The sequence below is a fragment of the Callithrix jacchus genome, chromosome 12, assembly GCF_049354715.1.
Source record: "Callithrix jacchus isolate 240 chromosome 12, calJac240_pri, whole genome shotgun sequence".
NCBI classification, from domain to species: Eukaryota; Metazoa; Chordata; class Mammalia; order Primates; family Cebidae; genus Callithrix; species Callithrix jacchus.
In genome coordinates, this window is record NC_133513.1 from 24,306,720 (window position 1) to 24,325,849 (window position 19,130).

The 19,130-nt window shown below is 49.1% G+C and overlaps 1 protein-coding gene across 10 annotated transcripts in view; it reads right to left on the reverse strand.

Moving 5' to 3' along the window:
* ERN2 (endoplasmic reticulum to nucleus signaling 2) overlaps window positions 1–16,834 on the reverse strand; it is a 24,220-nt gene extending 7,386 nt beyond the window's left edge. For 4 of the 10 annotated variants that reach the window (XR_013524724.1, XR_013524725.1, XM_078344888.1 and 1 more), the window contains exons 1-14: window positions 16,710–16,834; window positions 14,569–14,674; window positions 13,892–13,925; window positions 13,548–13,620; window positions 10,423–10,495; window positions 10,168–10,275; window positions 9,743–9,844; window positions 8,290–8,554; window positions 5,760–5,838; window positions 5,530–5,677; window positions 5,294–5,412; window positions 3,805–3,960; window positions 3,385–3,550; window positions 132–185 (exon numbers count right to left, since the gene is read on the reverse strand). Coding sequence is in view for 8 of the 10 variants with exons in the window: in XM_078344888.1 (XP_078201014.1) it covers window positions 132–185; window positions 3,385–3,550; window positions 3,805–3,960; window positions 5,294–5,412; window positions 5,530–5,677; window positions 5,760–5,838; window positions 8,290–8,554; window positions 9,743–9,844; window positions 10,168–10,275; window positions 10,423–10,495; window positions 13,548–13,620; window positions 13,892–13,925; window positions 14,569–14,674; window positions 16,710–16,799 (1,573 nt within the window). In the remaining 2 variants the exon portion in view is untranslated. Of the gene's footprint in view, window positions 1–131; window positions 186–3,384; window positions 3,551–3,804; window positions 3,961–5,293; window positions 5,413–5,529; window positions 5,678–5,759; window positions 5,839–8,289; window positions 8,555–9,742; window positions 9,845–10,167; window positions 10,276–10,422; window positions 10,496–13,547; window positions 13,621–13,891; window positions 13,926–14,568; window positions 14,675–16,464; window positions 16,594–16,709 lie in introns of all 10 variants that reach the window. The other 6 variants (XM_078344893.1, XM_078344890.1, XM_078344891.1 and 3 more) reach the window with 6 other exon arrangements.
* Between the last annotated feature and the right edge of the window lie 2,296 nt (window positions 16,835–19,130).

Here is a 19,130-nt window from a genome sequence, read left to right on the forward strand (position 1 = left end):
AAAAAAAAAAATTGAGAAAAAGAAAATCAGCATTAGGGATCCATGAGAAAAACTCCAAGCTGCACCTTAATGTTCCACTTGATTATTTGCTTAGAATTCACACTCATCTGTCAGCAAGATGCAGGCAGTACCTTCATTGGTAAACACTGGTCTTTCTGGAATGGACGGGCTCAGGCAGGACCCTGCTGGAAGCATATCACCCACACGTAGGAAAAACAGGCAGATCAGAGAGCAGGGACAGAGCTGCTTGAACAAACCCTGCTCATCTGACCCTCCCCCTCCCCTCCCCTCCCCTCTCCTTTCCTTTCCTCTCCTCTCCTCCCTTTTTGTGTCACTGGTTCTGCTGGACTCACAGGCTGTTGTGTATCTGCTCTCAGTGCTCTCAGCATGGAGTAAACACTTCCTTCAAGTTTCCTGGGTTAGATGTTCAGAAGCACCCTCAAAGAGAGAGGCCAGACTTATGGCCACAAGGGCCTTGAATGCAGATATAATGAGCTAGAGAGGCTCAGTCTGCACACACAGATATTTGCCATCACTTCGCTCAGGCTTTTGCATAATTATAATGGAGAGGCAGCAAATGTGGGAGTTTTGGTTGTCGTTGTTGTTTTAGAAACAGGGGCTCACTGTCACCCAGGCTGGAGTGCACTGGCGTGATTATAGCTCACTGTAACCTCGAACTCCTGGGATCTAGCAATCCTCCTGCCTCAGTCTCCCAAACATCTGGATTACAGGCATGTGCCACCATGCCTGGCTGATCTTTTTGTATCTTTAATTTTTGTAAAGATGGGGCTTCATTATGTTGCCCAGGCTGGGCTCAAGCAATCCTTCCACCTCGGCCTCCCAAGTTCAATTCTAAAGTAATCAAAAGTTGTTATATCAGGGAGAAAGGACATATAGTCAGAATTACCTCTGGAAATCCTGAATACACATGATGTACTTTGCTGCTGCTTCTGCACAGGTTGGGGAGCACTAACAGTCAGTCACATTTTTTCACAGGTATTTGCCAGATATTGTTCAAACCATCCCACAGAGATTAGGGCACATGCTGGAGCCAGCTACATGCATCTGGACCCCTGAGCTGGGACTTAACTAGCTTTGTGAGCCGGGGATAGGGGTGGGAGTTGTCACTAGACCTTTCTGCCTTAGTTTCTGCTTCCTTAAAAAGGGCATTCTATAATAACATTCGCCTCACAGGAATGTTATCTCATGAGTTAATGCATTCAAAGCATTCAGAACAGTGCCTGGCATACAGTAAACACTATATAAATGTTAATTCTGGTTCAGGCTGGATTGCATCCACTTGTCATTGAATACACGATGCAGCCAGAGGTGCTGAGAAATGCCCGTCCAAGCACATGTAGATTAATTTGTGTAAGTTTTCTTTTTTTGAGATGGAGTCTTGCTCTGTTGCCCAGACTGGAGTGCAGTGGCACAATCTTGGCTCACTGAAACCTCTGTCTCTTGGGTTCAAGCAATTCTTGTACCTCAGCCTCCCCAGTAGCTGAGACTACAGGCACCCACCACTACGCCAGGCTAATTTTTATATTTTTAGTAGAGATATAGTTTCACCATGTTGGCCAGGCAGGTCTTGTACTCCTGACCTCAAGTGATCTGCCTGCCTCAGCTTCTCAAAGTGCTGGGATTACAGTCATGAGCCACCACGCCAGGCCATATTTGTGCAAGTTAAATGAAAACTGGGTGTGACTCCAGTGTAAGTTTTATGAATCATATAAAACAGTCCATGAGGACTTTGACGAGAATAACTCTGGGGTTACCCAAAGATGGAGTCCCATTTGTCTAGGTAAAGATGAGCCAGACTCAACTCGAGTCAGAAAGTCCATGGAGATGGATATTTTGGGGTACAGTGAGGTGAATATTACTTGGACCCACCCAGGGTAAAATGAATATTACTTGGACCCACCCAAGTAAAATGACAAAAACTACAGCAGCTCAGGGCTCAGGAAATCCTGCTGTGGGGCCCTCTAAAAGAGCTGACCCCCCCCAAGGAAGGGGAGCTGTTTTCCTCTGGGCTAAGGCACAGTGACCACAGAGGGGGCCCTTGTGAACAGCACTGGAGCATCAAGCCATGTGTGCCACAGAGAAACCTGAGAGGGGGATGGCAGAGTGGGGCCAAGGTATGAGGAAGTTGCTTGAGCAGTGACCAGGAGGCCCCAGCACAAGTTTACAAAGACAACCAAAAACTCGAACCCAGCCCAGAAACAATCAAGCAGAAGTAGCCAAAAAAAACAAAAAAAAGAAGTAGCCTGGGCTAATTGGTAAATGCATGCAAGAAGGACCTGGGGCATGCCAGATGCCAGAGAAACCTTGAAAGGTTCACAGCTCATTGCAGCCGCAACCTTCTGGACTCAAACAATCCTCCTGCCTTAGCCTCCTGAGTAGCTGGGACCACAGTGCACACCACCACACCTGGCTAATTGTATTATTTGTAGAGATGGGGTCTCCCTATGTTGCCCAGGTTGGTCTTGAACTCTTGGCCTTAAGCAATCCCCACCTTGGCCTCTGAAAGTTCTGGGATTACAGGTGTGAGCCACCACGCCCAACCTAAAAGGGCTTGTTTATAGGACTAAATTGATAAAAGATAAGAGTTTAAAAAATAAAAGACACTAAATTGTATGAAGGCCATTTACTATTATTGTTACCAAATATAATACCATTTTAATATGAATATTAATAATATTACCTAAGTATTACTTAATAATAATGATTGTAACTTCTAATGATGAGATGATGTAATGAGCTGGATGTTATTATTCCCGTTTGATAAATGAAAAAACTGAGCTCAAAGGAGGTAAGCAGAGAGCAGCCTTAGATCTATATCCTGCTCTATCTACATCCAGATTCCTTAATAATAATAATACAATAATGAGCTGGGCATGGTGATTCATGCCTGTAATCCCAGCAGTTTGGAAGGCTGAGGTGGACAGATTGCTAGAGGCTATCAGTTCAAGACCAGCCTGGGAAACATAGTGAGACCCAATCTCTGCAAAAACAATTTTAAAATTAGCAGGGCGTGGTGGTGCATGTCTGTAGTCACACCTATTTGGGAGGCTGAGGAGGGAGGATTTCATGATCCCAAGAGCTTGAGGCTGCAGTAGGCTATGATGGTGCCACTGCACTCAGCCTGGGTGACAGAGTGAGACCCTGTCTCAAAAAAAAAAAAAAAAAAAAAAGGATTAAAGAAAATGATAGCAGACACTTCTGGAGTGCTCAATTACATAGCAGGCTCTACTCCAAACACTCTTATTAATTCATTTAGACCTAACCACCCCATTATAGTGGCTTTTAATAAACCAGCTTTGCAGTTAAATCTGCCCCTTGATTTTCTCTGCTCCTGACTGCCCTGTCTTGTTCACTCAAGCTCACCTTCAGGGTTGTCAAGTGGCTGGGCTTGCTTTAAGGGACTTCGGAGCCTCTTCTGGCTCTTTGGGGTGGCCCCTGAGTGCAGGGACTGGGCATCCTGGGAGATGTGAGCAGAGTCTGCAGGTGTCAGGCGAGTCTCTTGCTGCTTCTCCACCACCTGTGGCTGCTGCTATAACACAAGAGCCTAAGAGAGCTCTATCCTTGCCATGCCCTGCCCCGTGATGAGCCCAGTATCTGTGACTGAGATGGCCTCACCAGGCAGCATAAACTTACAGAGCAAGATCACAGGAGCCTGGGGAGCTGCTGGGAGGGAGGCAGGGGGCAAAGTCAGAGCTGGGTAGAGGGAGAGAGTTGCTGAGTGGTCTCAGAGAGGAGGAGCAGTGTTACCCCCAGATGGACCTGAGATCAGGGCAATGGGCCTACCTGCCTCATCACAAAGAGAATCCATCCTCCCAGGAGGACAGCAGTGAGGCTAGCTGCCAGCAGGTCTTGTGGGCCCAGTCCCATGTAAGAGTCTGGAGTTTTCTCTTCTGGATGCAGGTTGGAGTCCCAGAGTTTCTCTCGGCTCAGGCTCAATAGCTGGGGATAAACGGCCATTCACTTTTAGCACCTCCTTCCATCGGGGAACCCCTAACCTTTCTTCATCACCAGCATAGGACTGGGTTTAACTGAAGGGGCAGTGAGTGGTCTGCATATGGTGGGAAATGTGGCACTCTCCATGGTGCTGAAACATCATGGTGCCCAAAAGAGTGGTTTTCTAAACCTACCCGATGACCAGCATTTCATGGGATGTCACTAAAAAATACAGGTACCCTTGGAATGTCACTAAAAATATAGATATCCACCTCTAGAGATTCTAAATGTGTTGGCTCTGGAATAAGCTTCCAGGTGATTCTGATGAGCCACCAGATTTGCTCTAGGCCATGGCTGTTCCTTCTAACTTTGAGCTACTTACTAGTGATTTTGGTTCCTCCCTCTCCCAGGAGCACATGCTTTTATAGCTTTTGTTTTCAATTTCTCACTTAATGAATGCTTTACAGTTTTTACACTGAAGAAGAATAAAGAAAATGTGACCCATGTTTCATGATTTAGGTAGTCAATATCTTTTTTTGTTTTGTTTTGAGACAGAGTCTCGCTCTTTTTGCCCAGGCTAGAGTGCAATGGTGCGATCTTGGCTCACTGCAACCTCCGCCTCCCAGGTTCAAGCGATTCTCCTGCCTCAGCCTACTGAATAGCTGGGATTACAAGTATGCAGCACCATGCCTGCCTAATTTTTTGTAGTTTTAGTAGAGACGGGTTTTCTCCATGTTGGTCAGGCTGGTCTTGAACTCCAGACCTCAGGTGATCTGCCTGCCTCGGCCTCCCAAAGTGCTGGGATTACAGGTGTGAGCCACTGTGCCTGGCCCCTTTTTTTTTTTTTTTTAAGAGACAGGGTCTCACTGTGTTATCCAGTGTAGTGGTGTGACCATAGCTCACTGCAGCCTCAAGTTCTTGGGCTCAAGCAATCCTCCCACCTCAGCCTCCTGAGTAGCTGGGACTACAGGTGCACACCACCATGTCCCACTAATTTTTTAATTTTTTTTTTTATAGAAATGGGGTCTTGCTATGTTACCTAGGCTAGTCTCAAACTCCTGATCTCAAGCCATCCTTCTACATCAACCTCCCCAAGTGTTGAGATTATAAGCATGAGCCACCATGCCCAGCCACATTTTGACACTTCTAACATGTTTCTGCCAGTAACAACAACAACAACAACAACAACAACAAAATGTTTATCTTTTGGGAAATTGTGTGAGGTCAATTGATCCAACCCCAATTGTTATTCTTAGAAGCCTGAGGAAAAGGTCCAAGGGCTGCTCCCCTATCTGCTGGGGCCTCCCTACCCCCCGCTCTCTGCCCTTCCAGCACTGACCTCCAAGAAGGCTGGGGCTTGGGTGTTCTCTGGGGGTCTTGTCTCTGTAGTCCCACTCCCTGGGGTGGGATGGACCCTCAGCATGGTGGTGTGCAGGACTGGGGGTAGCTCATGATGTCCTAAAGTGGGGGGGCAAAAGTCATCAGGCTGAAGGGAACCTCAGCCTTCCAGCTCAGAAGCTGGGCTCACAGGTTCTGTATCTTCATCTACTCCCAATTTGAGCCAGAAGATCTCACCAATGAGCAGCCACTGGCTTGGGAGGGCCACGCTGCCTGAGGGGTATCTGACATCAGTGCTGGGTGAGCCCTCTCGCTCTCCTGAGACTTGGAGTGTCACCTCATCTGTGGTAGGGCCATCTGTGGGGGCCAGGGTCAGTCCACGAGGCTACAGCAGAAGATGGAGAGCCATGAGTGAGGGAGGTTCTTCTGTTCAACCTCTTTCAGCCCACTCAGAGACCACTTCTCACCACCAGGGCCACTCCTGTGTGGACCAGTGCTTTAGAGACATAGAAGCCAGCTTCATCCTTCCCCACATACAGCGTCATCCTAGCAGGAGGTAAGAAAAAGAAGAGAAGAATGAATGCTGGTGGTGAGTAGTTTCAGTTATCAGGGTATTCACGCACTTGTATATTTCCATCTCACATTGACTCTTGGCTTAGCCATGAGACTTGCTTTAATCAGAGAACAGCACATGTGACATAAGTAGAAGCTTGAAAAGTACTTGTGGCTTGAGGCTTCCTTCTGCATTGTTCTTTGGAGCCCTGAGACCATCATGGGAGAAAACGCAGGCTAGCCTGCTGAGGTGTGAGAGACCTCTTTAATCCTCCATAGGCCAAACAGTCCATCAATTATGAGATAGGTGAGTGAGGCCATCCTAGATTCTCCAGACTCAACCAAGCCACAAGCAGACTGCAGAAAAACCACCTACCCAGCTGACCCACAGAATCTTGAGGAATAATAAATTGTTGTTTTTTAAGCTCTCTGTTTTGGGGTGATTTGTTACGTAGCTAAAGCTACCTGATACATGCTCTATAGTCACAATTTCAAATCTATGTCTAACCCAGACCTCTTTCAGGAGCTTAATTTTCTACATATAAACTCATTACATCATTCTTTACTTTTTTCTCCTTCTTCCCCCACCTCCTGTAGTGTTCCCTGCCTCTGAAAATGATAGCACCCACGTGCTTCTAGAAACCTGAGCATGATCTTTGATTCCTTGCTCGCAATCACCAAATTCCCTAATTGCCAAATTTTTACTGGTTTTTCCTTCTAATATATCTTACATAACTAGAGGCTATTTCCCTCTATAGAGTTTCTGCTCTAGTATAACCTGTCTTCATTTCTTGCCTGAACAAATCAATATTCCATGAATGGTCCATTTCTTTTCGTATACCACTCTAAGATATTCTTTTTAAAATGAAAATATGATTGAGTCACCTCCTTCCTTAAAACTCTCCAGTGACTTCTCTCTGGCTTTAGGAGAAAATGTCCAAGCCTTTTAAATAATCCTACAAGTTCCCTGCTTAGCTTATAACCTCAGACCCTACGCCTTGCTCAGGTCTGTATTCCAGTCTTATTTAATTTTTCCTGTTCCCTGAATTCCATGCTCTCTCATCTCCTATTCTTTTTTTAGGTTTTAATTTAGATGTCCCTTCCTCTGGGAAGCTTTCTATGACTGCCTCCTGTCCCTAGTCTCGATGTAGATACTCTTCCTATACATTGCCATGGCATCTTATACTACTTTCTTCTCATCCTTTGTCATGTCACGTTGCAATTGTCTCTTTACATGTCTGTCTCTCCCACTAGACTCAGGTTCCTGTAGGCAGGAACAATGGCTGGGTTATTTACTATTGCACTCCCAGACTCTAGTGAGACTGGCACACATTAAGTGCTCAGTTAATATTTGCAAAATGAATTGAAATGAAGAGATAGATGATCCCTGATCTTCCCAAGCTGTCTACTTGTTTCTCAAGATGGGGACACTAAGGTGTTAGATGCAATAAGGGTGTTATTTAAAGTATTTAAAAATCCATAAGGCATGGCACCTACCAATCAGAACAGACTAAGAGCTGAAGTCCACCTCTGATATGGTTTGGCTGTGTCCCCACCCACATCTCATCTTGAATTCCCATGTGTTGTGGGAGGGACCCAGTGGGAGGTAATTGAATCATGAGGGTGGGTCTTTCCTATGCTGTTCTCATGATAGCGAATAAGTCTCACAAGATCTGATGGTTTTATAAGGGGGATTTTCTCGCACCAGCTCCTCTCTTTGCCTGCTGCCTTCCATGTAAGATGTGACTTGCTCCTCCTTGCTTTCCATCATGATGGTGAGGCTACCAAGCCACATGGAACTGTAAGTCCATTAAACCTCTTTCTTTTGCAAATTGCCAAGTCTTGGGTATGTCTTCTTTTTTTTTTTTTTTGAGACGGAGTTTTGCTCTTGTTGCCCAGGATGGAGTACAATGGCACGATCTCAGCTCACTGCAACCTCCACCTCCCAGGTTCAAGTGATTCTCCTGCCTCAGCCTCCCAAGAAGTTGGGATTACAGGCATGCGTCACTACACCCAGCTAATTTTTATACATTTAGTAAAGATGGGGTTTCTCCTTGTTGGCCAGGCTGGACTTGAACTCCCGACCTCAGGTGATCTGCCTGCCTTGGCTTCCCAAAGTGCTGGGATTACAGGTGTGAGCCACCATGCCCAGCCTGGGTATCTTTATCAGCAGCATGAAAACAGACTAATACATCCTCCTAGGCCAGATCTTACCCTATGAGTTGCTGAACAGTGGGTTACCTAGGGGGTCCTGGGAACACTTGGAGGGCAGCACAGGACACTGGTTATTTACCAACCAGTTGGGTAAGTAACCAATTTGAGATGTTTTGACCCCGGCTTCAGCTGTACTGGTGTGTCACAGCTGAACATCTCGCCTGACCATCAGACCCAGGCTGCAACACTCCCAGACAGCTCCTTCCCAAGACCCCAGATACCAACACCTACAGCAGCTGGGTGTCCAAGGCAGAGAAGAGGGTGGCCGTATCCTGGGGGCCTGAGGCAGGTAGTCGGATGTGGCCCCAGCGGAGGGCGAGGAAATGCAGGGTGTCTCGAGCCAGTGTGAGATGCGGCAGCTGGCGCAGGCCATCCTGGTACCAGGTGTAGATGCCCATCACAGGCACACCCAAATCCTGTGTCCACAGCACTGTCCCGCTTCCTGGGTCCACAGTGAGCAGCAGGCCCATCTCACAGGATGCCAGGTGGCTCATGTCTGCTGAGAAAGGTGGCTGGGGAGAGGTGGTTGGAGGCTCTCCTAAGAGAGTCCAAGGGTGGTGGGCACTCGGGTGAGGGGGTCACTCAGGTGTGTGGAGGTCAAGTGAGATCACATAGAGGGTTATCAGGATGTCAGAAGTTTTGTTGGAGTTCGTGGGGTCACTTTGAAAATAAGGCGATCAATCAGGGTCATTCAAAGGTGACTCAGGTGTGTGGGAGTCCGCTTGGGTCACTTAGGATGTGGGGTATTGCTCATGGTCAACAGATGGTCACCTAGGATGGATCAATCAGGGTGGCCTGGAGGCATGTGGGTCACTCAAGAGTCAATTAGAGTGTGAGAAGGGTCAGCTGCGGTGCATAGGTGACTTCACCTCTGAAAAGGTGATCTGTGTAGAGTCTCATGCAGAATGATGAAATAAAGGATTGGGGGGCCTTAGGGGCACCTGCAAGGTCACTCTGGCAGTTGGGTATCAGTCATAATATCAAGGGTGTGGGTCAGGTGCAGTGGCTTATGCTTGTAATCCCAGCACTTTGGGAAGCCGAGGCAGGAGGATCACTTAAGCCCAGGAGTTTGAGACCAGCCTGGGCAACATAGCAAGACCCCGTCTCTACAAAAAATTGAAAAACGAGCCAGGCTTGGTGGTGCACACCTGCAGTCCCAGCTATTAAGGAGGCTGAGGATAGAGGATCGCTTGAGCTCAGGAGTTGGAGGTTGTGGTAAGCTATGGTTGCACTACTGCACCCCAGCTTGGGTGACAGAGTGAGGCCCTATCTCACAAAAAACGCAGGAGAGTGGTCAGGGTCACCTGGGGCATCAGTCTATGGAAGAGGCTACTTAGGATCAGCTTTCAGGGGTTATATGTAGGGGTCAGGATGTGCAGAGATTGCTCAGGAGCTGTTTGGGGTCACTCTGAATATGGGAGGTCATCCAGGGTTACCTGGTTGGGGTCACTTAGAGTATAGAAGAGTTAGGAGGTTGAGGGATTGGCCAGGGTTCAGGAGGGTCAGTCTGGGTGTTGAGGGAGTCATTTGGGGTCAGCCTTCAGGGGTGTGCCATTCAGTACATGGGGTTCCTTGGGAGGTCCAGTGGGTCAAAATGTGTCTGGGAACTGGTCATGGATGCTGTTCATGGGTTCCCTGGTTGGGGACCTTGCTCCATGATGGGACCAGAGAAAGGTGAACTCACATTTCCCAGGTGAGCCATCCATGGGGGGTGCTGAGTAGCGGCGGTAGGTGGTGTTCCAGCGCAGGGCCGGGGCCCTTGGGTCATGCATAGTGACCGTATACTCTGGGGATCCCAGAAGCAAGATTACCAGGAATGCCCATGTGATGCTCCCTCCAACCCCAGGGGCCATTTATCTTGTAGGAGTGGGGGTTTCCTGAGCACACAGCCTGGAGGCCTGGAAGACTGTGAGCTTAACAGTGGCAGAGATGGGAACTGTCTTGTTTACAGCTCTATCCCCAGCTCCTAGTTCAGTGCTCTGTAGAATGTTTCTTGATGACTAACAGACTGATTGGCCTGAATTCAACTTGGTTAGCAACAGCCAGATCTCAGCAGAGCAAAAGGGAAGTCTGCCTAGAGCTTGAATGAACAGCTGGGGCCCAACTCACGTGTTCGGCCGATGTAGAGACGAGGGGTGGGGGGACCCTCTGTGGTCAATGTCATTTGGGTCTCCCCTGACTCAGGGTCCACCACAAACCAGGCATCCTGCTTCCGGCCTGTGGAGGTGGAAAGCGAATTAGCTCCCAAGTTGGCATGGGAAGGGGTATGGTCTCATCCCTCTTGTGCCTAATTAGCCCGTCATGACCTAGATCCCAGACTCTGGTGGCTGAACCTGGACCCCCACAGGCTAGAGAGATGCTCACCTGTGTAGAAGACCCCATCAGAGCTTCGACAGGGAGAGGCATGAACCAGCTCAGGGATGGTGAATGGCAGTTTCTGGGAAAGGGAAAATTTCCAGGAAGCAGTAAGAGCAGAAACACACAATGCTCACTGTGCCAGGTGAGCCCATTTCCATAGCAACCGAGTAACAGGTACTACTATCATTTCCACTTTTTAGGTAAGGAAACTGGCTTGGAGAGGCCATGTAACTTGGTTAACATCACACAGCTACTAAGTGGCCTTGACCCCAGGCAGCCAGCCTCCAGAGCCAGCACACTGAATCATTTTGCTACACAGCCTCTTGAGGAAATGCAGAAATTCCCACACCCAGTGTCAAGGTACCACATGAGCCACTTGCTCCTGGACTGACCTGACCTCCTCCTCAAAAACTTGCACTGGGGTGGGCATGGTGGCTCATGCCTGTAATCCCAGCACACTGGGAGGCCGAGGAAGGAGTATTGCTTGAGCCCAGGAATTCAAGACCAGCATGGGCAACATGGAGAGACCTTGTCTCTATGGAAATTAAAAAAAAAAAATTAGCAGAGCATGGTGGTGCATGCCTGTAGTCCCAGCTACTAGTGAGGCTGAGGCAGGAGGATAGCTTGAGCCCAGGAGTTCAAGGCTTCAGTGAGCTCTGATTGTGCCACTGCATTCCAGCCTAGGTGATAGAGTAAGACTCTGTCTCTAAACAAAATAAAACAAAACAGACAAAAACAAAAACAAAAACAAAAAAACCTCATACACAAGTGGGGAGTTTAATTCCAAAAAGAAAAAAACTAACTCACACGGGTACTTAAAAACTGTCAACAGCCATGAGAGACTCAGAGAAGTGAAGGAGTTGTTCCAGAATAAAGGAGAACATGGCCTGATGCTGGCTAGGAGTGGAGATCAGATCCACCCTCCACCTTCTCCCAAGAGCTGGACTTGTCTGGGTTATGTCTGTGGGCACCCTGTGCTCTGGCTTCCTATTGAGTTTGAATAATGGGGATAGGGTGAGATCAGAGTATGCCCTGGTTTCCTCGCCACAGAGTCCTCATGGGCTGGCTGTATCTCTCCACCGAAGTGCTGAGGTCCCACTGGGTGGTGCTCTCAGGATATCTCTCTCTAGCTCCAGGCTGTGGTAGCTGCTCCCTCCACAGCCTCCAGAATTAGGGCTGATAATGGCACCCCACTGTCATGAACCAAAGGATACCACATAATATGATCGGGATTTGTGTCCCCATATAAACCACCTGTTGAATTGCAATCCCCAATGTTAGAGGTGGGGCCTGGTGGGAAGTGATTGGATCATGGGGACAAATTTCTCCATTTGGTGCTATTCTTTTTCCTTTTTTTTAGACAGGGTCTTGCTCTGTCACCCAGGCTAGAGTGCAGTGGTGCCATCTCGGCTCACTGCAACCTCTGCTTCCCGGGTTCAAGCGATTCTTCTGCCTCAGTCTCCCAAGCAGCTGGGACTGCAGACATGTGCTACCACACCTGGCTAATTTTTGTATTTTTTGGTAGAGATGGGGTTTCACCATGTTGGCCAGGCTGGTCTTGAACTCCTGACCTCAGGTGTTCTGCCTGCCTTGGCCTCTTGAAGTGCTGGGATTACAGGCATGAGCCACTGTGCCCAGCCGGTGCTATTCTTGTAATAGAGTTCTCACGACATCTGGTTGTTTAAAAGTAGATGGCACCTCCTCTCTTTCTCTCTTGCTCCTGCTCTGGGCGTGTAAGACATGCCTGCTTCCACTTCCTGCTTTCTGCCATGATTGTAAGTTTCCTGAGGTGTCTCCAGAAGCAGAAGTTACTATTGTTTCCTGCACAGCCAGAGAACCATGTCAATTAAACCTCTTTTGTTACAAATTACCCAGTTTCAGGTATTTTTTTTATAGCAATGTAGGAATGAACTAATATACTGCACTATCCCTTGTGGTTTCCTAGACTCTGCTCACACCTTTAACAGAATGTCCTCCGACTATTCTATCTGAGTATGCCATGTGAGTATGCCAAGTTGAGAACCTGCCTGATTCACACACTAAAATTTCTTATTACTTCCTAAATCACATACAACACTTTTCTGGCAGGCTAACCCTGGCAAGGTCAGAATTCTGACAAAGAACTGGGTGTGGTGGTATGCACCTGTAGTCTCAGCTACTCAGGATACTGAGGCACGAGGATCAACTGAGGCCACGAGTTCGAGGCTGCAGTGAGCTATGATCATATCACTGTACTCCAGCCTGGACACAGAATGAGGTCCTGTCTTTTAAAAAGTTTTAAAAATTAAAAAAAATATCTGACAAAACACATTCCACCCCATTCAGAGTCCTGATGTGGAATATTGCAAAAAATGGCCACAGATTCCTCTTCATCTTATATGCATGTCCCTTCACATGATGACTTCTCAGCTCCTTCCATATAGAGATGGAGTCTGTTTTTTCACCATTGGACTCTCAGCTTGGCCATGTGACCTGCTTTGGCTGATGAACTATTAGCAAATGTGATGTGAACAGAAGTTTGAAAAGTGCTTATGTATTGCCGCTTTGGGGTCCCTTGTTGACACCATGTAAACAAGTTTAGGATTCCCTGCTAGGGATAAGAGACACATGGCCCAGCCACCCCTGCCAAAAATCAGTCAACTACCAACCAACTTTTAGAAACAGAGCCATCCAACTGACCAGCGGCTGACCACACATGCAGGAACAAGTCCAATCTAGACCATCAGAAGAACCACTGTGCTAAGTCCAGCTTAAATGGTCATCCCACCAAATTCTGAGTTGAATAAATTTAGGTGATGTTTGGGTTTTAAGCTCTTGAGTTTTGGGTTGATTTGTATTTAGCAAAAGCTAACTGATATATACATTTCTCCTTAAAGCCCTCAGAGTCCTGGAGAAGCCCCCGGGATAACCCCAGCTTGAAAGTCAGATTGCCCTGCAGACACAGCCAGACTTCTCCTTACCACCCCCTTGCAACAGGTCCCTCAGACAGCCTTCCCACAATGTGCTCAGAGTCCTGACTTACATCCTCTGCAGGACGGGAGATACTGACCATACTCCCTCTGCACCTCTCAGTGCTCCAGCTGACAAAACCCCTGGCCCTCAGCCCTTCCCAAACACCATGGGAAACACACCATTAATCCCTGTTGTTTTTGGGTCCCCAAGATGTACAGGCTGCCATCAGCTGGGTCAGACAGAAAGGCCATTCTGTGGAGTAAAGAGGAAGAAGGAGATGAATGGGTGCCTGCCCCCTGGTTTCATGAAGGCCCCAAATTCCCTCCAACTTCTCAGCTAGTAGAAGCCTGTTCTCGTAGGAGACTCCTTGGGTCTCCAAGACCCTCTCTCATATCACTTCTGGAGCCAATTCTCTTCCCTTACTTCCAGTATGTCCCCGTCCTACACACATACTCTCTCCAGACAACTATGGGTCCCCCATCTCCCAGCTGCCTCCTCCTTAAAAGACCCCAGGTTTACTTACTCTGTGACATACATTGGTCCTTGGATGACAGGATCTGCAGGGACAGGGACACAGAGCGTGAGCAGCTCCCTCCAGACTCCACTAAAAAGCACAGCTCATATTCACTGAGCTATGACATGAATGTAATGCCATCTTCCCAAGAACTCTGTCAGATAGGGTCATATCTTTTAGCCCATTTTACAGATGAGAACATTGAAGATCAGAGAGGAAAAGTGAGTTTCTCAAGGCCGCACAGCTGGTAAGCAGTGAAGCTGCCTGTAGATACCATTGGATTCTAGAGCCCATGTTCTTATTCTCTCTCTCTCTCTTTTTTTTGAGACAGTTTCACTCTTGTCACCCAGGCTGGAGTGCAATGGCACGATCTCGGCTCAATGCGACCTCCACCTCCTGGGTTCAAGCAATTCTCCTGCCTCAGCCTCTTGAGTAGCTGGAATTACAGGCACCCCCATCACGCCCAGATAATTTTTGTATTTTTAGTAGAGACAGGGTTTCACTATGTTGGCCAGGCTGGTCTTGAACTCCTGACCTCAGGTGATCCACCCGCCTCAGCCTCCCCAAGTGCTGGGATTACAGGCATGAGCCACTGTTCCCGCATGTTCTTATTCTCTATGCTACAGTGACTCCCCCTCCACCGATTTATTGGCCCAAGAAGGGAGGACGGACCACCTCTTACTCACCATCCCTCAGAGTCCACTTCAGGTCCCCTGTCTGTTTGCTCAGTGCATGGAGACTTCCATCCAAGGTGGACACCAGCAGGAGGCTCTCTGGCCTGAGAGTATGAACCTGCGAGGAGTAGGGACAAAGTCAGCTCTCTCAGGGATCTGGGACCACCCTTTGCTCCTGTCCCAGGCAGGGCTGGCCATGACTTCCCTTCCCCCCAGGTGGGAACAGAGCAGGGGAGGAAGGGTGATTGGGGAAAATGCTGGTGTCACCCATCATCTCTTTGACCCTAGAGAGGGGTTACAGTGGGAGCTGGGGGGTCCTGGGGAAGGTTTTGGCTCCCATGTATCTAAATTCCCAATTCCTTACTTCCCTCAATTCATTCTGGTTTTCCAAAGAAGCCTAAAGGCCTTTACAAAATGACTTCATTGTTTGTTTTGTTTCTTTTTTGTTATTGTTCTTGTTTTAATATAAGACAGGGTTTGCTCTGTTGCCCAAACTGGAATGCAGTGGCACAATCACAGCTCACTGCAGCCTCAAACCCCTTGGCTCAGCTGATCCTCACACCTCAGCCTTCCAGGGAGCTGGGACTACAGGTGTGTGCCATCACGCCTGGCTAATCTTGGTATTTTTTGTAGAGACAGGGTCTTGCCATGTTGTCCAGGCTGGTCTGGAACTCCTGGCCTCAAGTGTTCCTTCTGCCTCAGACTTCCAAAGTGTTGGGACTACAAGCATGAGCCACTGCACCCATTCTAAGACTGGTACTATTAGTTTTCCCGTTCTACAGGGGAGGGAGAATGAAGCTCAGCAAAGTTAGGTCATTCGCTTAAAGCCACAGAGATAATAAGTGGCAAAACTTTGGACTTGAGTTGCCATCTCTGATTCCTATGCCTGGCCTCTTTTTCCTCTGCTGCAATGTCTGCCTCTTTGGGGATGCCCCTTTCCACTTCCCCAAGCCAGCCCAGCTGGTTTTGGTGCCAGGCGCCAGTGGGTCCCCTGACCCAAGGCTGGGGATGGCTGTGAAAGGGGGACTGGAACCACCCATACTTATATCTGGTGCTTCTGGGCTCAGTCACCCGCTCCAGCTCCTCCTTGAGCAAACAGGGTGAGGCTGAACTCCCAGCAGGAGGCCTAACATCCGGGTGGCCCAGCCGCACCCCTGCAAAGGCCACATCCTGCTTCAGGACCCTCAGGTTTGGGGCCCAGCCACTGGTGTTGAGTGGAGCGTCAGGAAACTATCTGCTAGCCCCTCTTTCTTTCTGGGCCTCAATTTTGTCATCTGCAGCACAGCAGGAGGGAGAATGGTCTGGAGAATAGGCTGCAGATTGGTTGCCCACAAATGAATTTTGTTTGACAATCTAGTGCTAAAAAAATTTGTTTTCAGTTAGCTGCCAATTAAAAAAATGGGATGATTTATAAAAAATAAACAAGATTTCTAATTTTTCTCATTTCTAATTTTTCTGGAGACATCCGATCTGGCCACTCTGGGCTTGCATTCTTAGCTGGCAGCCATGAGAGGACCCATGAGGTGGAAGGGGGGAATGGGGTGCCTAACTCAACCTGATTGCTTTCACCCCATGGGGGGTCCAGGCCAGGCAACTAGATTCTCAGGCCAGGCAACTTTTGCCTTCTGGCTGCATTTCTGTAAACTCTTCTACTCCTGGTACCATGGGAGCAGATACCCACACCCCCAGCTCATTTATCTCACAGGTTCTGAACCTGGGGTGCAGCCATGGGTAAAGGGACCCCATTCTAAAACCTCTGAAATTGCAAAACTGGGCGTGCAGGTGCATTTCTTAGCAGAGGGCCCTGAAGTTAATCACGTTTTCAAAGGAAGCCAGGATCCCCAGAAGTTTTAAGAGGCCTGGCTTTCGTGCCCAGGTGCCCACCCCCCGCCAGACGGCACCCCTTACCGCAGAAGAGGCGGGGTGCTCGGTCTACTCTCGCCTTTCCACGCTGGCAGATGTCTCCAGCTAGGTATTTGCTGGGGGCAACTGACGACTCTCCAAACCCAGGAGGCTTCACTCAGTCGGGACCCAAGCCTGAGAGACGGAGAGGCGCCCCGGTGGGCCAGCCGCGCCCTAGCTCCGAGCGCGACCCCGCCCCCTCCGCCCCGCGACCCGACTGTGGGGACTCGGCGTCGGTCCCTAGCTCTCACCTGTGGATTCAGCGTCCCGAGCAGCGCCGCGAACTGGAGCAGGAGCCCCAGCCGGGGCCACGACCTCGACCTCCCGACCGCGCTCGCCATAGCGCCTGGGCAGCCGCACGGCCGGCCAGGTCCCTACGTGCCTCCAGGGGAGAGCACGGTCCCCACCCGACCCGGAGGAGACTCCGCCCCTGGCTGGACCTGCAACCCTAGCCTGAAGTCCTCGCCTGTCCCCGCCCTTCTCTTCACATTCCCAGCCTCATCCTCGCGCACTGTGGGGAGTTTTCCCGGGAGAGAGATTTTACTGAGCCCACTTATGGAGAACTTACCACGTGCCGAGGGCGGGTTCATCATCATCTGCTGGAGCCCTCACCGCACCCCAGGCACAAACGGAGGCTCGGGTCCGCAGTCCAAACACAGATCCACCTGACCTCAAAGCCCGCTCTCTTCATCACTGCAACAGCAGTGAGTTACCAGGAAATAGAGAAATAATTGGTGGTTCAGTCATTCGTTCAACAAATATTTATTATGGGTCAGGCAGGTGGCTCACCTCTGTAATCCCAACACTTTGGGAGGCCTAGGAGGGAGAACCACTTGAGGCCAGGAGTTTGAGACCAGCAACATAGTGAGAGCCTGTCTCTACAAAAAAAAAATGGCCAAGTGTGGTGATGTCCACTTGTAGTTCCAGCTACTTAGGAGGCTGAGGCGGGAGGATTGCTTGAGCATGAAGGCAAGGCTCCAGTGAGCGCTAACTGTGCCATTGCACTTCAGCCTGGGTGACAGAGAGAGACCCAGTCTCCAAAATAAAATAAATAAACTAGTAAATATGTATATATGTATTTTTTGAGACAGAATTTCACTCTCGTCACCCAGGCTGGAGTGCAATGGCGTGATCTCGGCTCACTGCAACCTCTGCCTCCTGGGTCCAAGCAATTCTCCTGCCTCAGCCTCCCAAGTAGCTGGGATTAAAAGTGTGGGCCACTACACCCGGATACTTTTTGTATTTTTAGTAGAGATGGGATTCCACCACTTTGGCCAGGCTGGTCTCAAACTCCCGACCTCAGATGATCTGCCGCCTTGGGCTTCCAAAGTGCTGGAATTACAGGCATGAGCCACTGTGTCCAGCCAATAAATATGTATTTATTATGAGCGATTACATGCCTCCCTGGTGAACAAGAGTGATGAGTTCCCTGTCTTCATAGAGCTTAGAGATCCCTATGCCTTAGATGCAAGGCAACACGGCATGGAAGGGCACCTTGTAATGGCAGTGACCACCCTTGCTCCTGGAAGACATCTCCAGTTTTGTTCAGAGAGGGACTGCCAGGGTCCTTGAAGGCAGGGTGCACTGTTTGCAAGTTTTGACTCATTCATGTCTCCTTTGTCCTTGCATTTAGAAAAAAATCCCTGCTGATTGAGGGTCATGTAGCCTGGCCCTGCCACCTTCTCCCCCTCCTCTTTGTCATCCTTGGCCCTCCTGGTTGTCCCCTTATAGTTACTGAAAACTTGGTGACTTGGCCTCTAGCCTTCATCTCCACCCCAAATCCTGCCACACTCTTTGGTGTCTTCAATGTCTGCAGATACAGCCTAACCAAACTGCTGCCTCTCAGTAGCTATACCTCGTTGGAGACCTTATCCCCCACACCACCACTGCACGTTATGCCCTGGGCCCTTGTCACACTCAGAACCAACACCCCTTTCTCTGCTTGCAGCCTCCTCTCTATGCAGTGGTTTTACCCTTTCATTCTCCTTTTCCCTATCCCCTGACTTACATGGTACCTTCATGCCACAGTCTCTCCCACTCAGGCAGTCCCTTCCTTGTTCTTATCCAGCTTGAACCTCCCAGCTGACCATCTGAAGGAACTACAACACCACTGTCGTAGGCTGGGTTTCCCAAACTTAGTTGGGATTTTCGTGAAAGTTATTTCACAGTAAGCCATGTCAGGTTCAGGAGTTCAAGACCAGCCTGGGCATCACAGCAAGACCTCGGTCTCTACAAAAAGTAAAATAAACCAGGCATGCTGGTGTCTGCCTGTAGCCCCAGCTACTTTAGAGGCTGAGGTGGAAGGATCCCTTGAGCCCAGGAGTTCCAGGCTATAGGTAGCACCACTGCTGTTCACCCTGGGCAAGAGAGTGAGACCTTGTCTCTAAAAAACAAAGCAGGCTGGGTGCAGTAGCTCACATCTGTAATCCCAGCACTTTGGGAGGTCGAGGTGGGTGGATCACCTGAGATCAGGAGTTTGAGACCAGCTGGCCAACATGGCGAAACCCCATATCTACTAAAAATACCAAAATTAGCTGGGCGTGATGGCACGCACCTGTTATCCCAGCTACTCGAGAGGCTAGGCAGGAGAATTGCTTGAACCCAGGAAGTGGAGGTTGCAGTGAGCCAAGATTGTGCCATTGCACTTCAGCCTGAGCGACAGAGTGAGACTC